The 17,021-nt window shown below is 52.7% G+C and overlaps 1 protein-coding gene across 1 annotated transcript in view; it reads right to left on the reverse strand.

Annotated features, from left to right (window-relative positions):
- Positions 1-16,104, reverse strand: part of KCNH2 (potassium voltage-gated channel subfamily H member 2) — a 37,320-nt gene extending 21,216 nt beyond the window's left edge. The window contains 8 exon segments of the mRNA XM_087948833.1: positions 2,834-2,941; positions 2,944-2,999; positions 3,001-3,154; positions 3,157-3,234; positions 7,380-7,544; positions 12,613-12,774; positions 12,777-12,839; positions 15,982-16,104. Coding sequence (XP_087804959.1) covers positions 2,834-2,941; positions 2,944-2,999; positions 3,001-3,154; positions 3,157-3,234; positions 7,380-7,544; positions 12,613-12,774; positions 12,777-12,839; positions 15,982-16,057 — 862 coding nt within the window. The 5' untranslated portion in view covers positions 16,058-16,104.
- Positions 16,105-17,021: the final 917 nt, after the last annotated feature.

Genomic DNA, 17,021 nt, shown 5'->3' on the forward strand with positions numbered 1-17,021 from the left:
CTATTCTCAATGGCCTGTCAGGCGAGGGGGTTGGACCAGATGCCCTCCCAGGGTCCCTTCCAATGGTCAGTATTCTGAAAGGCCTAGGATCCCCGGTCGGATGAGGGGTTGGACTAGATGCCCTCCCAGGGTCCCTTCCAATTCTCACTATTCTCAATGGCCGTTCAGGCAAGGGGGTTTGGACTAGATGCCCTCCCAGGGTCCCTTCCAATGGTCGCTATTCTGAAAGGCCTAGGGTCCCGGTCGGATGAGGGGGTAGGACTAGATGCCCTCCCAGGGTCCCTTCCAATTCTCACTATTCTCAATGGCCCGTCAGGCGAGGGGGTTGGACCAGATGCCCTCCCAGGGTCCCTTCCAATGGTCGCTATTCTGAAAGGCCTAGGGTCCCCGGTCGGATGAGGGGTTGGACTAGATGCCCTCCCAGGGTCCCTTCCAATTCTCACTATTCTCAATGGCCCGTCAGGCAAGGGGGGGTTGGACTAGATGCCCTCCCAGGGTCCCTTCCAATGGTCGCTATTCTGAAAGGCCTAGGGTCCCCGGTCGGATGAGGGGTTGGACTAGATGCCCTCCCAGGGTCCCTTCCAATTCTCACTATTCTCAATGGCCTGTCAGGCAAGGGGGTTGGACTAGATGCCCTCCCAGGGTCCCTTCCAATGGTCGCTATTCTGAAAGGCCTAGGGTCCCCGGTCGGATGAGGGGTTGGACTAGATGCCCTCCCAGGGTCCCTTCCAATTCTCACTATTCTCAATGGCCTGTCAGGCGAGGGGGTTGGACTAGATGCCCTCCCAGGGTCCCTTCCAATGGTCGCTATTCTGAAAGGCCTAGGGTCCCCGGTCGGATGAGGGGGGTTGGTCTAGATGACCTCTTGAGGTCCAACCCCGCCATTTTGGTCCCGGTTCTCCGGCCGGAGCGGAAGGGCTGGACTACATGACCCCCGCCCCCCCCCCCACCGCCGAGGTCTCTTCCGACTCTTGGTCCTTCGGAACAGGCGCGGCCTCTCTCTCCTCTCGGACGGGTGGGTTGGACTAGATGACCCAACGGGATCCCTTCCGACTCTATCGCTCTATGATATTGCTGCTTGAGGAGGGGGGTTGGACTGGATGACCTCCGGGGTCCCTTCCGACTCTATCACTCTATGATATTGCTGCTTGAGGAGGGGGTTGGACTGGATGACCTCCGGGGTCCCTTCCGACTCTATCGCTCTATGATACTGCTGCTTGAGGAGGGGGTTGGACTGGATGACCTCCGAGGTCCCTTCTGACTATCACTCTATGATACTGCTGCTTGAGGATGGGGTGGGACTGGATGACCTCCGAGGTCCCCTCCAACACTATCCCTCCTGCCGCCCTGAGAGGAACAGAGTTGGGAGGGACCCCCAGAGGTCATCTAGCCCGACCCCCTGCTCCAACAGGAGACCCGTACATAATACTACAGTTGGAAAGGGACCCCGGAGGTCATCTAGCCCAACCCCTGCTCCAACAGGAGACCCGTACATAATACTACAGTTGGAAAGGGACCCCAGAGGTCATCTAGCCCAACCCCTGCTCCAACAGGAGACCCCAGTACAGAATAGAAGAGTTGGGAAGGGACCCCAGAGGTCATCTAGCCCAACCCCTGCTCCAACAGGAGACCCGTACATAATACTACAGTTGGAAAGGGACCCCGGAGGTCATCTAGCCCAACCCCTGCTCCAACAGGAGACCCGTGACATAATACTACAGTTGGAAAGGGACCCGGAGGTCATCTAGCCCAACCCCTGCTCCAACAGGAGACCCGCACATAATACTACAGTTGGAAAGGGACCCCAGAGGTCATCTAGCCCAACCCCTGCTCCAACAGGAGACCCGTCCATAATAATACAGTTGGAAAGGGACCCCAGAGGTCATCTAGCCCGACCCCCTGCTCAAAACAGACCCCCTCCACCATAATAGAGTTGGGAAGGGACTCCCAGAGGTCATCTAGCCTGACCCCCGCTCTCAAAACAGACCCCGTCCACCGTAATACAGTTGGGAAGGGACCCCAGAGGTCATCTAGCCCAACCCCCTGCTCCAACAGGAGACCCGACAGAATGGAAGAGTAGGAAAGGGACCCCCAGAGGTCATCTAGCCCTGACCCCCCTGCTCAAAACAGACCCCTCCACCATAATAGAGTTGGGAAGGGACCCCAGAGGTCATCTAGCCCAACCCCCCACTCAAAACAGACCCCGTCCACCATAATAGAGTTGCAAAGGGACCCCCAGAGGTCATCTAGCCCAACCCCCTGCTCCAACAGGAGACCCCGTACAGAATGGAAGAGTTGGAAAGGGACCCCCAGAGGTCATCTAGCCCGACCCCCTGCTCAAAACAGACCCCCTCCACCGTAATAGAGTTGGGAAGGGACCCCAGAGGTCATCTAGCCCAACCCCCTGCTCCAACAGGAGACCCCGTACAGAATAGAAGAGTTGGAATGGGACCCCCAGAGGTCATCTAGCCCGACCCCCTGCTCAAGACAGACCCCTCCACCATAATAGAGTTGGGAAGGGACCCCAGAAGTCATCTAGCCCAACCCCCTGCTCCAACAGGAGACCCTGTACAGAATAGAAGAGCTGAAAGGGATCCCGGAGGTCATCTAGCCCAACCCCTGCTCCAACAGGAGACCCGTACATAATAATACAGTTGGAAAGGGACCCCAGAGGTCATCTAGCCCGACCCCCTGCTCAAAACAGACCCCCTCCACCATAATAGAGTTGGAAAGGGACCCCAGAGGTCATCTAGCCCAACCCCCAGGCCGAGCGACGCCAACACCCCCACGGCCCCCACAGTGTCGGGGGAGGGCGGGAGGGGGAAACACTCACCTGCGCTGGCGTGGCGGTTGTGGGCCCATCCTTTGTCCCCTGCCGCCTTCATGGCTTCGATGTCGCCCACCGAGGACGCCCGCCGGACGCTGCAGCAGCTCTCGCGCAGCGGCTCAGGCTGCAGTTGGAGAAGGAGGCTTCCAGCGGGAGGAGGGCGGGTTTCTCCGGGCGAGGAGCGGGTGAGCGGCGGGACCTCTCGCCCCTTCCTGCCCCCGCCGCTCTTCCCCCTCCCCTCCTCCTCCTCTTCCTCGCAGCTCCGCAGCGAGGAGGCGACCTCGTCCAGCGACTCGTCCTTGGACAAGTCCACCACCGTCCCATCCGGTCGCCACGCGGGAGCGACTGCTTACTCCCGGCCAGGGCGAGGAGCGCCGGAAGCTTCAGCCGGAAGGACTTGCCGCGACCTGAAAAGGCAGAGACGCGGGACGCGGTTTCGGGTACGGCTTGCGACCGGACCGGTGGTCGCGACGGAGCCTCCTCTCCGTCGGTAAGCGGGCTCGACGCCGACGATGACAAAAAAAAAAAAAAACGGTCCTGGGCTCGCGGGATCCCACCACACGCTCGGCTAAAACAGCCCCGTGGGGGGTGGGGGCGGCGGATTGGCGTGATCTCTCGACGAGGAGGGGAAATCCACTCGACGACCGGATGACTCACTTAAGGACCGCCGGGATTCGCTTAACAACGGGGGGCAAGGAAAGTGGTCCATGGTGGTGGAACATTTCCAGCCGCTACAGCCTCCTGCGGGGAAAACGGAGCTCGAGCCGCCGTTTATGTCCTACCGGCTCCGCTGGCCGCGACGGCCTCCCGCAGCCCTCCGCCAACGAAAACGGAGCTCGAGCCGCCGTTTAGGTCCTCCCGGGGTCCGCTCGGCCGCGACGGCCTCCCGCAGCCCTCCGCCAATGAAAACGGAGCTCGAGCCGCCGTTTAGGTCCTCCCCGGGCCTGCTGTCGCGACGGCCTCCTGCAGCCCTCCGCCAACGAAAACGGAGCTCGAGCCGCCGCTTAGGTCCTCCCCGGGGGTCCGCTGCCGCGACGGCCTCCCGCAGCCCTCCGCCAACGAAAAACGGAGCTCGAGCCGCCGCTTAGGTCCTCCCCGGGGTCCGCGGCCGCGACGGCCTCCCGCAGCCCTCCGCCGGCGAAAACGGAGCTCGAGCCGCTCTTGACGTCCCCGGCTCCGCGGTCACAAGCCCAGCCAAAAACGGCGCTCGGGCTGCCGTTTTTACGGCCTCCCGGGACTCCGTTTGCGGCCTCCTGGAGCGTCCCGCTAGCCAAAAAGGGGATCTCGGGATGCCCGCGGAGAAGGCCCCGTAAGCCGGTCCTTCTCCGTGGCCAACGGGGCGCATCTCCGCCGCCCCGCGGAGGCCTGATCCGCCCCATGGGCCTTGAATTCGAACCCCCAACCCCGGTCATGGAGTGTTACGGGGGTCCTACGGAGCTGCATATGGCCCGTCCATCCGGGCGACGGACGGTTCAAAGGTGTCCGTCCGTCTCAGCTCCTTGACGGAAAACCGGCCGTATAGTAAGAGCAAACTGGCATGTTCTCACAATCCTCCCCACCGTCCGGTTTTACTCCTTCCCGGAGCTACTACTCCCGTAAAACCTGCTTCTCTCTACTCCGCCGAGAAGCGAGAACGGGACAGGCTCTTCCTGCGGGAACGGATGTCCTTCCCGTCCGTCCTTCCTCCTCCTCCTCCTCCTCCTCCGTCCTCTTCCTCGGGCTCCCCGAGAGGACGGCCGAGCCACGAGCAGCTACTACACACCCTACTCCTCCTCCTCCTCCTCGTTCTCCGGACGGTGGTTTGCCCGGGTTCGCGTCAGACTCTTCCCTCGCCGTTTCGGGAACTTCTCTCTCGTCCTCCGGGTCGTAAGCGGGGGGGTGTCCAACGGGATTGCTGTATTTTATTTATCCTGGATTTTATTCCCTATTTAAAGATTACCTGGAATTTATTCCAGTCCTTAAATCTGAGATTACCTGTATTTTATAACAGTCCTTAAATCAGAGATTACCTGTATTTTATAACAGTCGTTAAATGAGACATTACCTGTATTTTATTCCAGTCATTAAATTTGAGACATTACCTGTATTTTATTATGATCCTTAAATGAGAGATTACCTGTATTTTATTCCGGTCCTTAAATGAGAGATTACCTGTATTTTATTCCAGTCCTTAAATGAGAGATTACCTGTATTTTATTACGGTCCTTAAATTAGAGATTACCTGTATTTTATAACGGTCCTTAAATTAGAGATTACCTGTATTTTATAACAGTCATTAAATGAGACATTACCTGTATTTTATTACGGTCCTTAAATTAGAGATTACCTGTATTTTATTACGGTCCTTAAATCAGAGATTACCTGCATTTTATTCTGGTCCTTAAATTAGAGATTACCTGTATTTTATTACGGTCCTTAAATTAGAGATTACCTGCATTTTATTACGGTCCTTAAATTAGAGATTATCTGCATTTTATTACGGTCCTTAAATTAGAGATTACCTGCATTTTATTCCGGTCCTTAAATAAGAGATTACCTGCATTTTATAACGGTCCTTAAATTAGAGATTACCTGTATTTTATTACAGTCCTTAAATTAGAGATTATCTGTATTTTATTACGGTCCTTAAATCAGAGATTACCTGCATTTTATAATGGTCCTTAAATTAGAGATTACCTGTATTTTATTCCGGTCCTTAAATGAGACATTACCTGGATTTTATTCCGGTCCTTAAATTAGAGATTACCTGCATTTTATAACGGTCCTTAAATTAGAGATTACCTGTATTTTATTACGGTCCTTAAATCAGAGATTACCTGTATTTTATTCCGGTCCTTAAATTAGAGATTACCTGCATTTTATTACGGTCCTTAAATTAGAGATTACCTGCATTTTATTACGGTCCTTAAATTAGAGATTACCTGTATTTTATTCCAGTCCTTAAATTAGAGATTACCTGCATTTTATTCTGGTCCTTAAATTAGAGATTACCTGTATTTTATTACGGTCCTTAAATTAGAGATTACCTGCATTTTATTACGGTCCTTAAATTAGAGATTATCTGCATTTTATTACGGTCCTTAAATTAGAGATTACCTGCATTTTATTCCGGTCCTTAAATAAGAGATTACCTGCATTTTATAACGGTCCTTAAATTAGAGATTACCTGTATTTTATTACAGTCCTTAAATTAGAGATTATCTGTATTTTATTACGGTCCTTAAATCAGAGATTACCTGCATTTTATAATGGTCCTTAAATTAGAGATTACCTGTATTTTATTCCGGTCCTTAAATGAGACATTACCTGGATTTTATTCCGGTCCTTAAATTAGAGATTACCTGCATTTTATAACGGTCCTTAAATTAGAGATTACCTGTATTTTATTACGGTCCTTAAATCAGAGATTACCTGTATTTTATTCCGGTCCTTAAATTAGAGATTACCTGCATTTTATTACGGTCCTTAAATTAGAGATTACCTGCATTTTATTACGGTCCTTAAATTAGAGATTACCTGTATTTTATTACGGTCCTTAAATTAGAGATTACCTGTATTTTATTACGGTCCTTAAATTAGAGATTACCTGTATTTTATTACGGTCCTTAAATTAGAGATTACCTGCATTTTATTACGGTCCTTAAATTAGAGATTACCTGCATTTTATTACGGTCCTTAAATTAGAGATTACCTGTATTTTATTACGGTCCTTAAATTAGAGATTACCTGCATTTTATTACGGTCCTTAAATTAGAGATTACCTGCATTTTATAACTGTCCTTAAATTAGAGATTACCTGCATTTTATTACGGTCCTTAAATTAGAGATTACCTGCATTTTATTCCAGTCCTTAAATCAGAGATTACCTGTATTTTATAACAGTCCTTAAATTAGAGATTATCTGTATTTTATAACAGTCATTAAATGAGACATTCCCTGTATTTTATTCCGGTCCTTAAATTAGAGATTACCTGCATTTTATTACGGTCCTTAAATGAGACATTACCTGCATTTTATTACAGTCATTAAATGAGACATTACCTGTATTTTATTCCAGTCCTTAAATGAGACATTACCTGTATTTTATTCCGGTCCTTCAATTAGAGATTACCTGCATTTTATTACGGTCCTTAAATGAGAGATTACCTGTATTTTATTCCAGTCCTTAAATGAGACATTACCTTTATTTTATTCCGGTCCTTCAATTAGAGATTACCTGCATTTTATTACGGTCCTTAAATCAGAGATTACCTGTATTTTATTACGGTCCTTAAATTAGAGATTACCTGTATTTTATAACAGTCATTAAATGAGACATTACCTGTATTTTATTCCAGTCCTTAAATCAGAGATTACCTGTATTTTATAACAGTCCTTAAATCAGAGATTACCTGTATTTTATAACAGTCATTAAATGAGACATTACCTGTATTTTATTCCAGTCCTTAAATGAGACATTACCTTTATTTTATTCCGGTCCTTCAATTAGAGATTACCTGCATTTTATTACCGTCGTTAAATGAGACATTTCCTCGCTTAGCGGCCGCCTTACCTGTGGGCAACCAGGTCGCCGGCGACACCCAGTGGTTGGTGTTCTTGGCCGAGCTGGCCAGCAGGGCCCGATCCACCACGACCTCGAAGTTGAGGATGAACATGATGACGGCCCCCTCCTCGTTCTTCACCGGCACCACGTCCACCAGGCACAGGAAGCAGCTGCCTGCCGGCAAAAGAAGAAGAAGGGGACCTCGGAGGTCATCTAGCCCGACCCACAAACTCAAGCAGGAGATCCGGGCAGAATCACGCAATGATAGAGTTGGGTGGGACCTCGGAGGTCATCTAGTCCAACCCACAACTCAAGCAGGAGATCCGGGCAGAATCGCGCAATGATAGAGTTGGGTGGGACCTCGGAGGTCATCTAGCCCAACCCACAAACTCAAGCAGGAGATCCGGACAGAATCACGCAATGATAGAGTTGGGTGGGACCTCAGAGGTCATCTAGCCCAACCCACAAACTCAAGCAGGAGATCCGGGCAGAATCGCGAATGATAGAGTGGGGTGGGACCTCAGAGGTCATCTAGTCCAACCCACAAACCCAAGCAGGAGATCCGGACAGAATCGTACAATGACAAAGAGTGGGGAGGGAGCTCGGAGGTCATCTAGCCCAACCCACAAACTCAAGCAGGAGATCCGGACAGAATCACACAATGATAGAGTTGGGTGGGACCTCAGAGGTCATCTAGTCCAACCCACAAACCCAAGCAGGAGATCCGGACAGAATCGCGCAATGACAAAAGAGTGGGGAGGGAGCTCGGGAGGTCATCTAGCCCAACCCACAAACCCAAGCAGGAGATCCGGACAGAATCGCACAATGATAGAGTTGGGTGGGACCTCAGAGGTCATCTAGTCCAACCCACAACTCAAGCAGGAGATCCGGGCAGAATCGCGCAATGATAGAGTTGGGTGGGACCTCAGAGGTCATCTAGTCCAACCCACAACTCAAGCAGGAGATCCGGACAGAATCGCACAATGATAGAGTTGGGTGGGACCTTGGAGGTCATCTAGCCCAACCCACAAACTCAAGCAGGAGATCCGGGCAGAATCGCGCAATGATAGAGTTGGGTGGGACCTCAGAGGTCATCTAGCCCAACCCACAAACTCAAGCAGGAGATCTAGACAGAATCGCGCAATGATAGAGTTGGGTGGGACCTTGGAGGTCATCTAGCCCAACCCACAAACTCAAGCTGGAGATCCGGACAGAATCGCGCAATGACAAAAAGAGTGGGGAGGGAGCTGGGAGGTCATCTAGTCCAACCCACAAACTCAAGCAGGAGATCCGGACAGAATCGCGCAATGACAAAAGAGTGGGGAGGGAGCTCGGAGGTCATCTAGCCCAACCCACAAACTCAAGCAGGAGATCCGGGCAGAATCGCGCAATGATAGAGTTGGGTGGGACCTTGGAGGTCATCTAGCCCAACCCACAAACTCAAGCAGGAGATCCGGACAGGATCGCGCAATGACAAAAAGTGTGGGGAGGGAGCTGGGAGGTCATCTAGTCCAACCCACAAACTCAAGCAGGAGATCCGGACAGAATCGCGCAATGACAAAAGAGTGGGGAGGGAGCTCGGAGGTCATCTAGCCCAACCCACAAACTCAAGCAGGAGATCCGGGCAGAATCGCGCAATGATAGAGTTGGGTGGGACCTTGGAGGTCATCTAGCCCAACCCACAAACTCAAGCAGGAGATCCGGACAGAATCTCGCAATGACAAAAGAGTGGGGAGGGATCTCGGAGGTCATCTAGCCCAACCCACAAACTCAAGCAGGAGATCCGGACAGAATCGCGCAATGACAAAAGAGTGGGGAGGGAGCTGGGAGGTCATGTAGCCCAACCCACAAACTCAAGCAGGAGATCCGGACAGAATCACACAATGATAGAGTTGGGTGAGACCTCAGAGGTCATCTAGCCCAACCCACAAACTCAAGCAGGAGATCCGGACAGAATCGCACAATGACAAAAGAGTGGGGAGGGAACTGGGAGGTCATCTAGCCCAACCCACAAACTCAAGCAGGAGATCCGGACAGAATCGCACAATGAGAAAGAGTGGGGAGGGATCTCGGAGGTCATCTAGCCCAACCCACAAACTCAAGCAGGAGATCCGGACAGAATCACACAATGATAGAGTTGGGTGAGACCTCAGAGGTCATCTAGTCCAACCCACAAACTCAAGCAGGAGATCCGGACAGAATCACGCAATGATAGAGTTGGGTGGGACCTCAGAGGTCATCTAGCCCAACCCACAAACTCAAGCAGGAGATCCGGACAGAATCACGCAATGATAGAGTTGGGTGGGACCTCAGAGGTCATCTAGCCCAACCCACAAACTCAAGCAGGAGATCCGGACAGAATCACGCAATGATAGAGTTGGGTGGGACCTCAGAGGTCATCTAGCCCAACCCACAAACTCAAGCAGGAGATCCGGACAGAATCGCACAATGAGAAAAGAGTGGGGAGGGATCTCGGAGGTCATCTAGCCCAACCCACAAACTCAAGCAGGAGATCCGGACAGAATCACACAATGATAGAGTTGGGTGAGACCTCAGAGGTCATCTAGTCCAACCCACAAACTCAAGCAGGAGATCCGGACAGAATCACGCAATGATAGAGTTGGGTGGGACCTTGGAGGTCATCTAGCCCAACCCACAAACTCAAGCAGGAGATCCGGGCAGAATCACACAATGATAGAGTTGGGTGGGACCTCAGAGGTCATCTAGTCCAACCCACAAACTCAAGCAGGAGATCCGGACAGGATCGCGCAATGACAAAAGAGTGGGGAGGGACCTCGGAGGTCATCTAGCCCAACCCACAAGTCCTGACAGAATCACACAATGACAGAAAAAAACACATACACACACATACACACAAAAACACACAGACACACAAAACACAGAAAAACACAGAAAAACACACAGACACACACAAAAACACAACAACACAGAAAAACACATACACAGATACACACAAAAACACGTACACACAAAAACACACAAAAACACACAGACACACAAAACACAGAAAAACACAGAAAAACACACAGACACACACAAAAACACAAAAACACACACACAGATACACACAAAAACACATACACACAAAAAAACCACAAAAACCACAAAAACAGAAAAAAACACACAGATACACACAAACACACACAAACACACACACACAAAAACACACACAATCACACAAAAACGAAAAAACACAGAAAAACACATACACACACATACACACAAAGAAACACAAAAACACATAAAAACACACAAAAACATACACACACACACACACACACACACACACAAAAACACAGAAAAACACATACACACACATGCACACAAAGAAACACAAAAACACATAAAAACACATACACAGATACACACAAAAACACATACACACAAAAACACACAGACACACAAAACACAGAAAAACACAGAAAAACACACAGACACACACACAAACACACAAAAACACACACAATCACACAAAAACGAAAAACACAGAAAAACACATACACACACATACACACAAAGAAACACAAAAACACATAAAAACACACAAAAACATACACACACACACACACAAACACACAAAAACACAGAAAAACACATACACACACATGCACACAAAGAAACACAAAAACACATAAAAACACATACACAGATACACACAAAAACACATACACACAAAAAACACAGACACACAAAACACAGAAAAACACAGAAAACACAAAAACACAGAAAAACACATACACAGATACACACAAAAACACATACACACAAAAAAAACACAAAAACACAAAAACAGAAAAACACACACACATACACACAAACACACACAAACACACACACACACACAAACACACAAAAACACACACAATCACACAAAAATGAAAAAACACAGAAAAACACATACACACACATACACACAAAGAAACACAAAAACACATAAAACACACAAAAACATACACACACACACACACACACACACACAACACACACAAACACACAAAAACACATACACACACATGCACACAAAGAAACACAAAAACACATAAAAACACACAAAAACAAACACACACACAAACACACACAAACACACAAAAACATACACACACAGAGACACACAAAAAGACACAAACACACAAGAAGACGCACACAGACGCCCAAAGATACAACACAAATATTGACAGGGAAGCCCCCCCCCAAATGAAATAAAATAAAAAATTTCTCCCCATGTCACAACAACCAAACAACGACCAACAACCACAACACTGTCCAAAAATGACTAACTTGGTTTTTTTCCCCCTACCCCTTTAACAGGTGGTCCTTGCTTTACGACGCTCCGCTTAGTGACTGCTTCCAAGTGACCTCCCCCCAAAAGGAGCTGTCGTAAGTCGACAGGACTGATGGGGGGGGGGAGGAAGTTAGAAAGGGACCCCGGAGGTCATCTAGCCCAACCCCCAGCTCAATCCGGAGACCATTACACAATTTAAGAGAGGGAATGGGACCCTGGAGGTCATCTAGTCCAACCCCTAACTCAATCCGGAGACCATTACACAATTTAAGAGTGGGAATGGGACCCTGGAGGACATCTAGTCCACCCCCAGCTCAATCCGGAGACCATTACACAATTTAAGAGTGGGAATGGGACCCTGGAGGACATCTAGTCCAACCCCAACTCAATCCGGAGACCATTACACAATTTAAGAGTGGGAATGGGACCCTGGAGGTCATCTAGTCCAACCCCCAGCTCAATCCGGAGACCATTACACAATGTAAGAGTCGGAAGGGGACCCTGGAGGTCATCTAGTCCAACCCCCAACTCAATCCGGAGACCATTACACAATTTAAGAGTGGGAATGGGACCCTGGAGGTCATCTAGTCCAACCCCCAACTCAATCCGGAGACCATTACACAATTTAAGAGTGGGAATGGGACCCTGGAGGTCATCTAGTCCAGCCCCCAACTCAATCCGGAGACCATTACACAATTTAAGAGTGGGAATGGGACCCTGGAGGTCATCTAGTCCAACCCCCCAGCTCAATCCGGAGACCATTACACAATGTAAGAGTCGGAAGGGACCCTGGAGGTCATCTAGTCCAACCCCCGTCTTCCTCAAACCAGAGACACAATCTGACAGAATCCCAGAGTCGGAAGGGGACCCCGGAGGTCATCTAGCCCAACCCCTCCCCGCTCCAATCCCAAAGGGTGCCCCCACCTCGCGAGCGCTCACCGTCCTTCCGATAGAAGCAAATCTCCACTTTCCGCTCCTCGGAGCCCAGCAGGGCCTGGGCGATCTGGGCCGCGGCGCTGGTCTGGGTGCGAGGGCCGTAGAGGAAGTCGCAGGTGCAGGGCTTCTGCATGACCTCGCCCGGCCAGCCGCAGAGGTCGCAAACGCATCGTTGCAGTAGATGATGGCGCACTTCTCCACCCGGGCGTTGGCGATGATGAACTTCCGGCCTGCGGGGAGATAGGCGGGGAGGGGGGGAGGAAACAGAGAGAGGGGGTTGGACTAGATGACCACCAGGGTTCCTTCCCACTCTTCAATTGTGTAAGGTTCTCCTGTTTGAAACAGGGGGGTTGGACTAGATGACCACCAGGGTTCCCTTCCCCTCTCCGATTCTGTCAGGTCTGCTGCTTGAGCGGGGGGGTTGGACTAGATGTCCTCCCAGGGATCCCTTCCGACTCTTAAAATTGGGTCAGGGTCTCCTGATGGATGAAGGGGGTTGACTAGGTGACCTTCAGGTCCCTTCCAAGTCTGGGCTCGTGTAAGGGGTTGGACTAGATGACCAAGTCTGCCCTGGAGCAGGGGGTTGGACTAGATGACCACCAGGGTTCCCTTCCGACTCTTCAATTGTGTAAGGTTCTCCTGTTTGAAACAGGGGGTTGGACTAGATGACCACCGGGTTCCCTTCCCACTCTCCGATTCTGTCACGTCTGCTGCTTGAGCGGGGGGTTGGACTAGATGTCCTCCCAGGGATCCCTTCCGACTCTTAAAATTGGGTCAGGGTCTCCTGATGGATGAAGGGGGGTTGGACTAGGTGACCTTCAGGGTCCCTTCCAAGTCTGGGCTCGTGTAAGGGGGTTGGACTAGATGACCAAGTCTGCCCTGGAGCAGGGGGTTGGACTAGATGACCACCAGGGTTCCCTTCCGACTCTTCAATTGTGTAAGGTTCTCCTGTTTGAAACAGGGGAGGTTGGACTAGATGACCACCGGGTTCCCTTCCCACTCTCCGATTCTGTAAGGTTCTCCTTGCTTGAGCAGGGGTTGGACTAGATGACCTCTGGGGTCCCTTCCCCTCTCCGATTCTGTAAGTTTCCCCTTGCTTGAGCAGGGGGTTGGACTAGATGACCACCAGCGATCCCTTCCGACTCTTAAAATGGCGTCCGGTCTCCTGCTCGAGCCGGGGGTTGGACTAGATGACCTCCAGGGATCCCTTCCAACTCTTAAAATGGCGTCCGGCTCCCTGCTGGAGCCGGGGTTGGACTAGATGACCTCCGGGATCCCTTCCGACTCTTAAAATGGCGTCCGGGTCTCCTGCTGGAGCCGGGGGGTTGGACTAGATGACCTCCCAGGATCCCTTCCAACTCTTAAAATGGCGTCCGGGTCTCCTGCTGGAGCCGGGGGTTGGACTAGATGACCTCCGGGGTCCCTTCCGACTCTTAAATGGCGTCCGGGTCTCCTGCTGGAGCCGGGGGTTGGACTAGATGACCTCCGGGGTCCTTCCGACTCTTAAAATGGCATCCGGTCTCCTGCTGGAGCCGGGGGTTGGACTAGATGACCTCCGGGGTCCCTTCCGACTCTAAAATGGCGTCCGGGTCTCCTGCTGGAGCCGGGGGTTGGACTAGATGACCTCCCAGGGATCCCTTCCAACTCTTAAAATGGCGTCCGGCTCTCCTGCTGGAGCCGGGGGGTTGGACTAGATGACCTCCGGGGTCCTTCCGACTCTTAAAATGGCGTCCGGGTCTCCTGCTGGAGCGGGGGTGTTGGACTAGATGACCTCCGGGGGTCCCTTCCCGCTCTCTAACTGTGTAGGGGGGTCAGTTGGGGAGGAGCTTGGCCCTCCCCATAGAGAATAAGAGCGTGGGGATGGGACCCCAGAGGTCATCCAGCCCAACCCCCCCGTTTTGCCTTCCTCCAACCCCGAGACAGAATCGGACCGAATCCCCCGGAGGTCGGAAGGTGGGGAGGGGGACCTCGGAAGGCCATCCAGCCCAACCCTCCCTCCCTCCCTTCCCCCCAACCCCGCCCCCTTCCCTCCCAGCAGAAGAAAAGGTCGGAAGGAACCCCAGAGGTCATCTAGTCGGGACATCCTGGGTGTGTGTTTGGGGAGCTGGCTCCCTCAAGCAAACGCCCCCACCCCACCCCTCATTCCCCCCATCCTGCCTCGGAGAAGGACAAAAGGGGTCCCTAAAAGGCCATCTAGTCTAAACCCCCCTCTTGCCTTGGAGAATGACAGAAGGGGCCCTCTAGAGGTCATCTAGCCGAGCCTCCTCTCTGCCTTGGAGAATGACGGAAGGGGCCCTAAAAAGCCATCTAGTCTATCCCCACCCCCACCCCTCCATCCTCTGCCTAGGAGGAGAATGACAGAAGGGGCCTACAGAGGTCATCTAGCCGAGCCCCCCGCCTTGGAGAATGACAGAAGGGGCCCTAAAGGCCATCTAGTGTAGCCCCCACCCTCCATCCTCTGCCTTGGAGGAGAATGACAGAAGGGGCCTCTAGAGGTCTTCTAGCCGAGCCCCCCGCCTTGGAGAATGACAGAAGGGGCCCTCAAAGGCCATCTAGTGTAGCCCCCCACCCTCCATCCTCTGCCTTGGAGGAGAATGACAGAAGGGGCCTCTAGAGGTCTTCTAGCCGAGCCTCCTCTCTGCCTTGGAGAATGACAGAAGGGCCCTAAAAGGCCATCTAGTCTAGCCCCCCACCCTCCATCCTCTGCCTTGAATGACAGAAGGGGCCTTCAGAGGTCTTCTAGCCGAGCCCCCGCCTGGGAGAATGACAGGAGGGGCCCTAAAAGGCCATCTAGTGTAGCCCCCCACCCTCCATCCTCTGCCTTGGAGGAGAATGACAGAAGGGGCCTCTAGAGGTCTTCTAGCCGAGCCTCCTCTCTGCCTTGGAGAATGACAGAAGGGCCCTAAAAGGCCATCTAGTCTAGCCCCCACCCTCCATCCTCTGCCTTGAATGACAGAAGGGGCCTTCAGAGGTCATCTAGCCGAGCCCCCTCTGCCCTGGAGGAGAATGACAGAAGGGGCCTACAGAGGTCATCCAGCCGAGCCCCTCTGCCTTGGAGAATGACAGAAGGGGCCTACAGAGGTCATCTAGCCGAGCCCTCCTCTCTGCCTTGGAGAATGACAGAAGGGGCCACTAAAGGTCTTCTATCCGAGTCCCCCTCTCTGCCCTGGAGGAGAATGACAGAGGGGGCCTACAGAGGTCATCTAGCCGAGCCCCACACCCTCTGCTCCCCTCCCTCAGCCTTTCCTTCTCTCCCAGGCCCTCCCCTCGCGAAAAGCATCCCCCACCACCACTACCCTGACCCCTTGGCCTTCCTCCTCCTCCTCCTCCTCCTCCTCCTCCTCCTCCCTCTCCATCCCCCCTTCCACTTACTCTGCCCTTCAAACTGGCGGATGATGGTGTCCAGGAAGGTGTTCGGCGGGGCGACGTGGCCCCGACGGACCGGCATGCCGCCAGCCCATGGGGAGGGTCGTCCGGCTCCCGGCCCCACGTCCGGCCCAGCGCTCCTCACCCCCACACACACACACCCCACCCCTCACCCCCTCACCCCACCCCCGGGTGGCTCCTCTCGGGGAGGGAGGAAGAGGAGGAGGAGGAGGAGGGAGAGAGGAGGAAGAGGAGGGTGAGAGACCCCTCTCCTCACCCACCCACCCCCAAGGGAGGAAGGCGGGACCCCCCTTTCGGGGAGGGAGGGAGGGAGGAAGAGGAGGAGGAGGAAGAGGAGGGCGAGGGGACCCCCTCTCCTCACCCACCCCTCTTCTCAGGGAGGGAGGGAGGGAGGAAGAGGAGGAGGAGGAAGAGGAAGAGGAGGGTGAGAGACCCCCTCTCCTCACCCACCCACCCCCAAGGGAGGAAGGTGGGACCCCGCCTCTCGGGGAGGGAGGGAGGGAGGAAGAGGAGGAGGAGGAGGAGGAAGAGGAGGGCGAGGGACCCCCTCACTCACCCCCTTCTCAGGGATGGAGGGAGGGAGGAAGAGGAGGAGGAGGAGGAAGAGGAGGGGCGAGGGACCCCCCTCACTCACCCCCCCTTCTCAGGGATGGAGGGAGGGAGGAAGAGGAGGAGGAGGAGGAAGAGGAAGAGGAGGGCGAGGGACCCCTCTCCTCACCCCCTTCTCAGGGATGGAGGGAGGGAGGAAGAGGAGGAGGAGGAGGAGGAAGAGGAGGGTGAGGGACCCCCTCACTCACCCCCTTCTCAGGGATGGAGGGAGGGAGGAAGAGGAGGAGGAGGAGGAAGAGGAAGGCGAGGGACCTGCCACTCACCCCCTTCTCAGGGATGGAGGGAGGGAGGAAGAGAGGAGGAGGAGGAGGAGGAGAGGAGGGTGAGGGACCCCTCTCCTCACCCACCCCCTTCTCAGGGATGGAGGGAGGGAGGAAGAGGAGGAGGAGGAGGAGGAAGAGGAGGGTGAGGGACCC

Source organism: Notechis scutatus, unplaced genomic scaffold, assembly GCF_049901735.1.
Source record: "Notechis scutatus isolate UNSWTSFEM ecotype Mainland unplaced genomic scaffold, rNotScu1.2 NSCUSCF24, whole genome shotgun sequence".
In the NCBI taxonomy this organism is placed as follows: Eukaryota; Metazoa; Chordata; class Lepidosauria; order Squamata; family Elapidae; genus Notechis; species Notechis scutatus.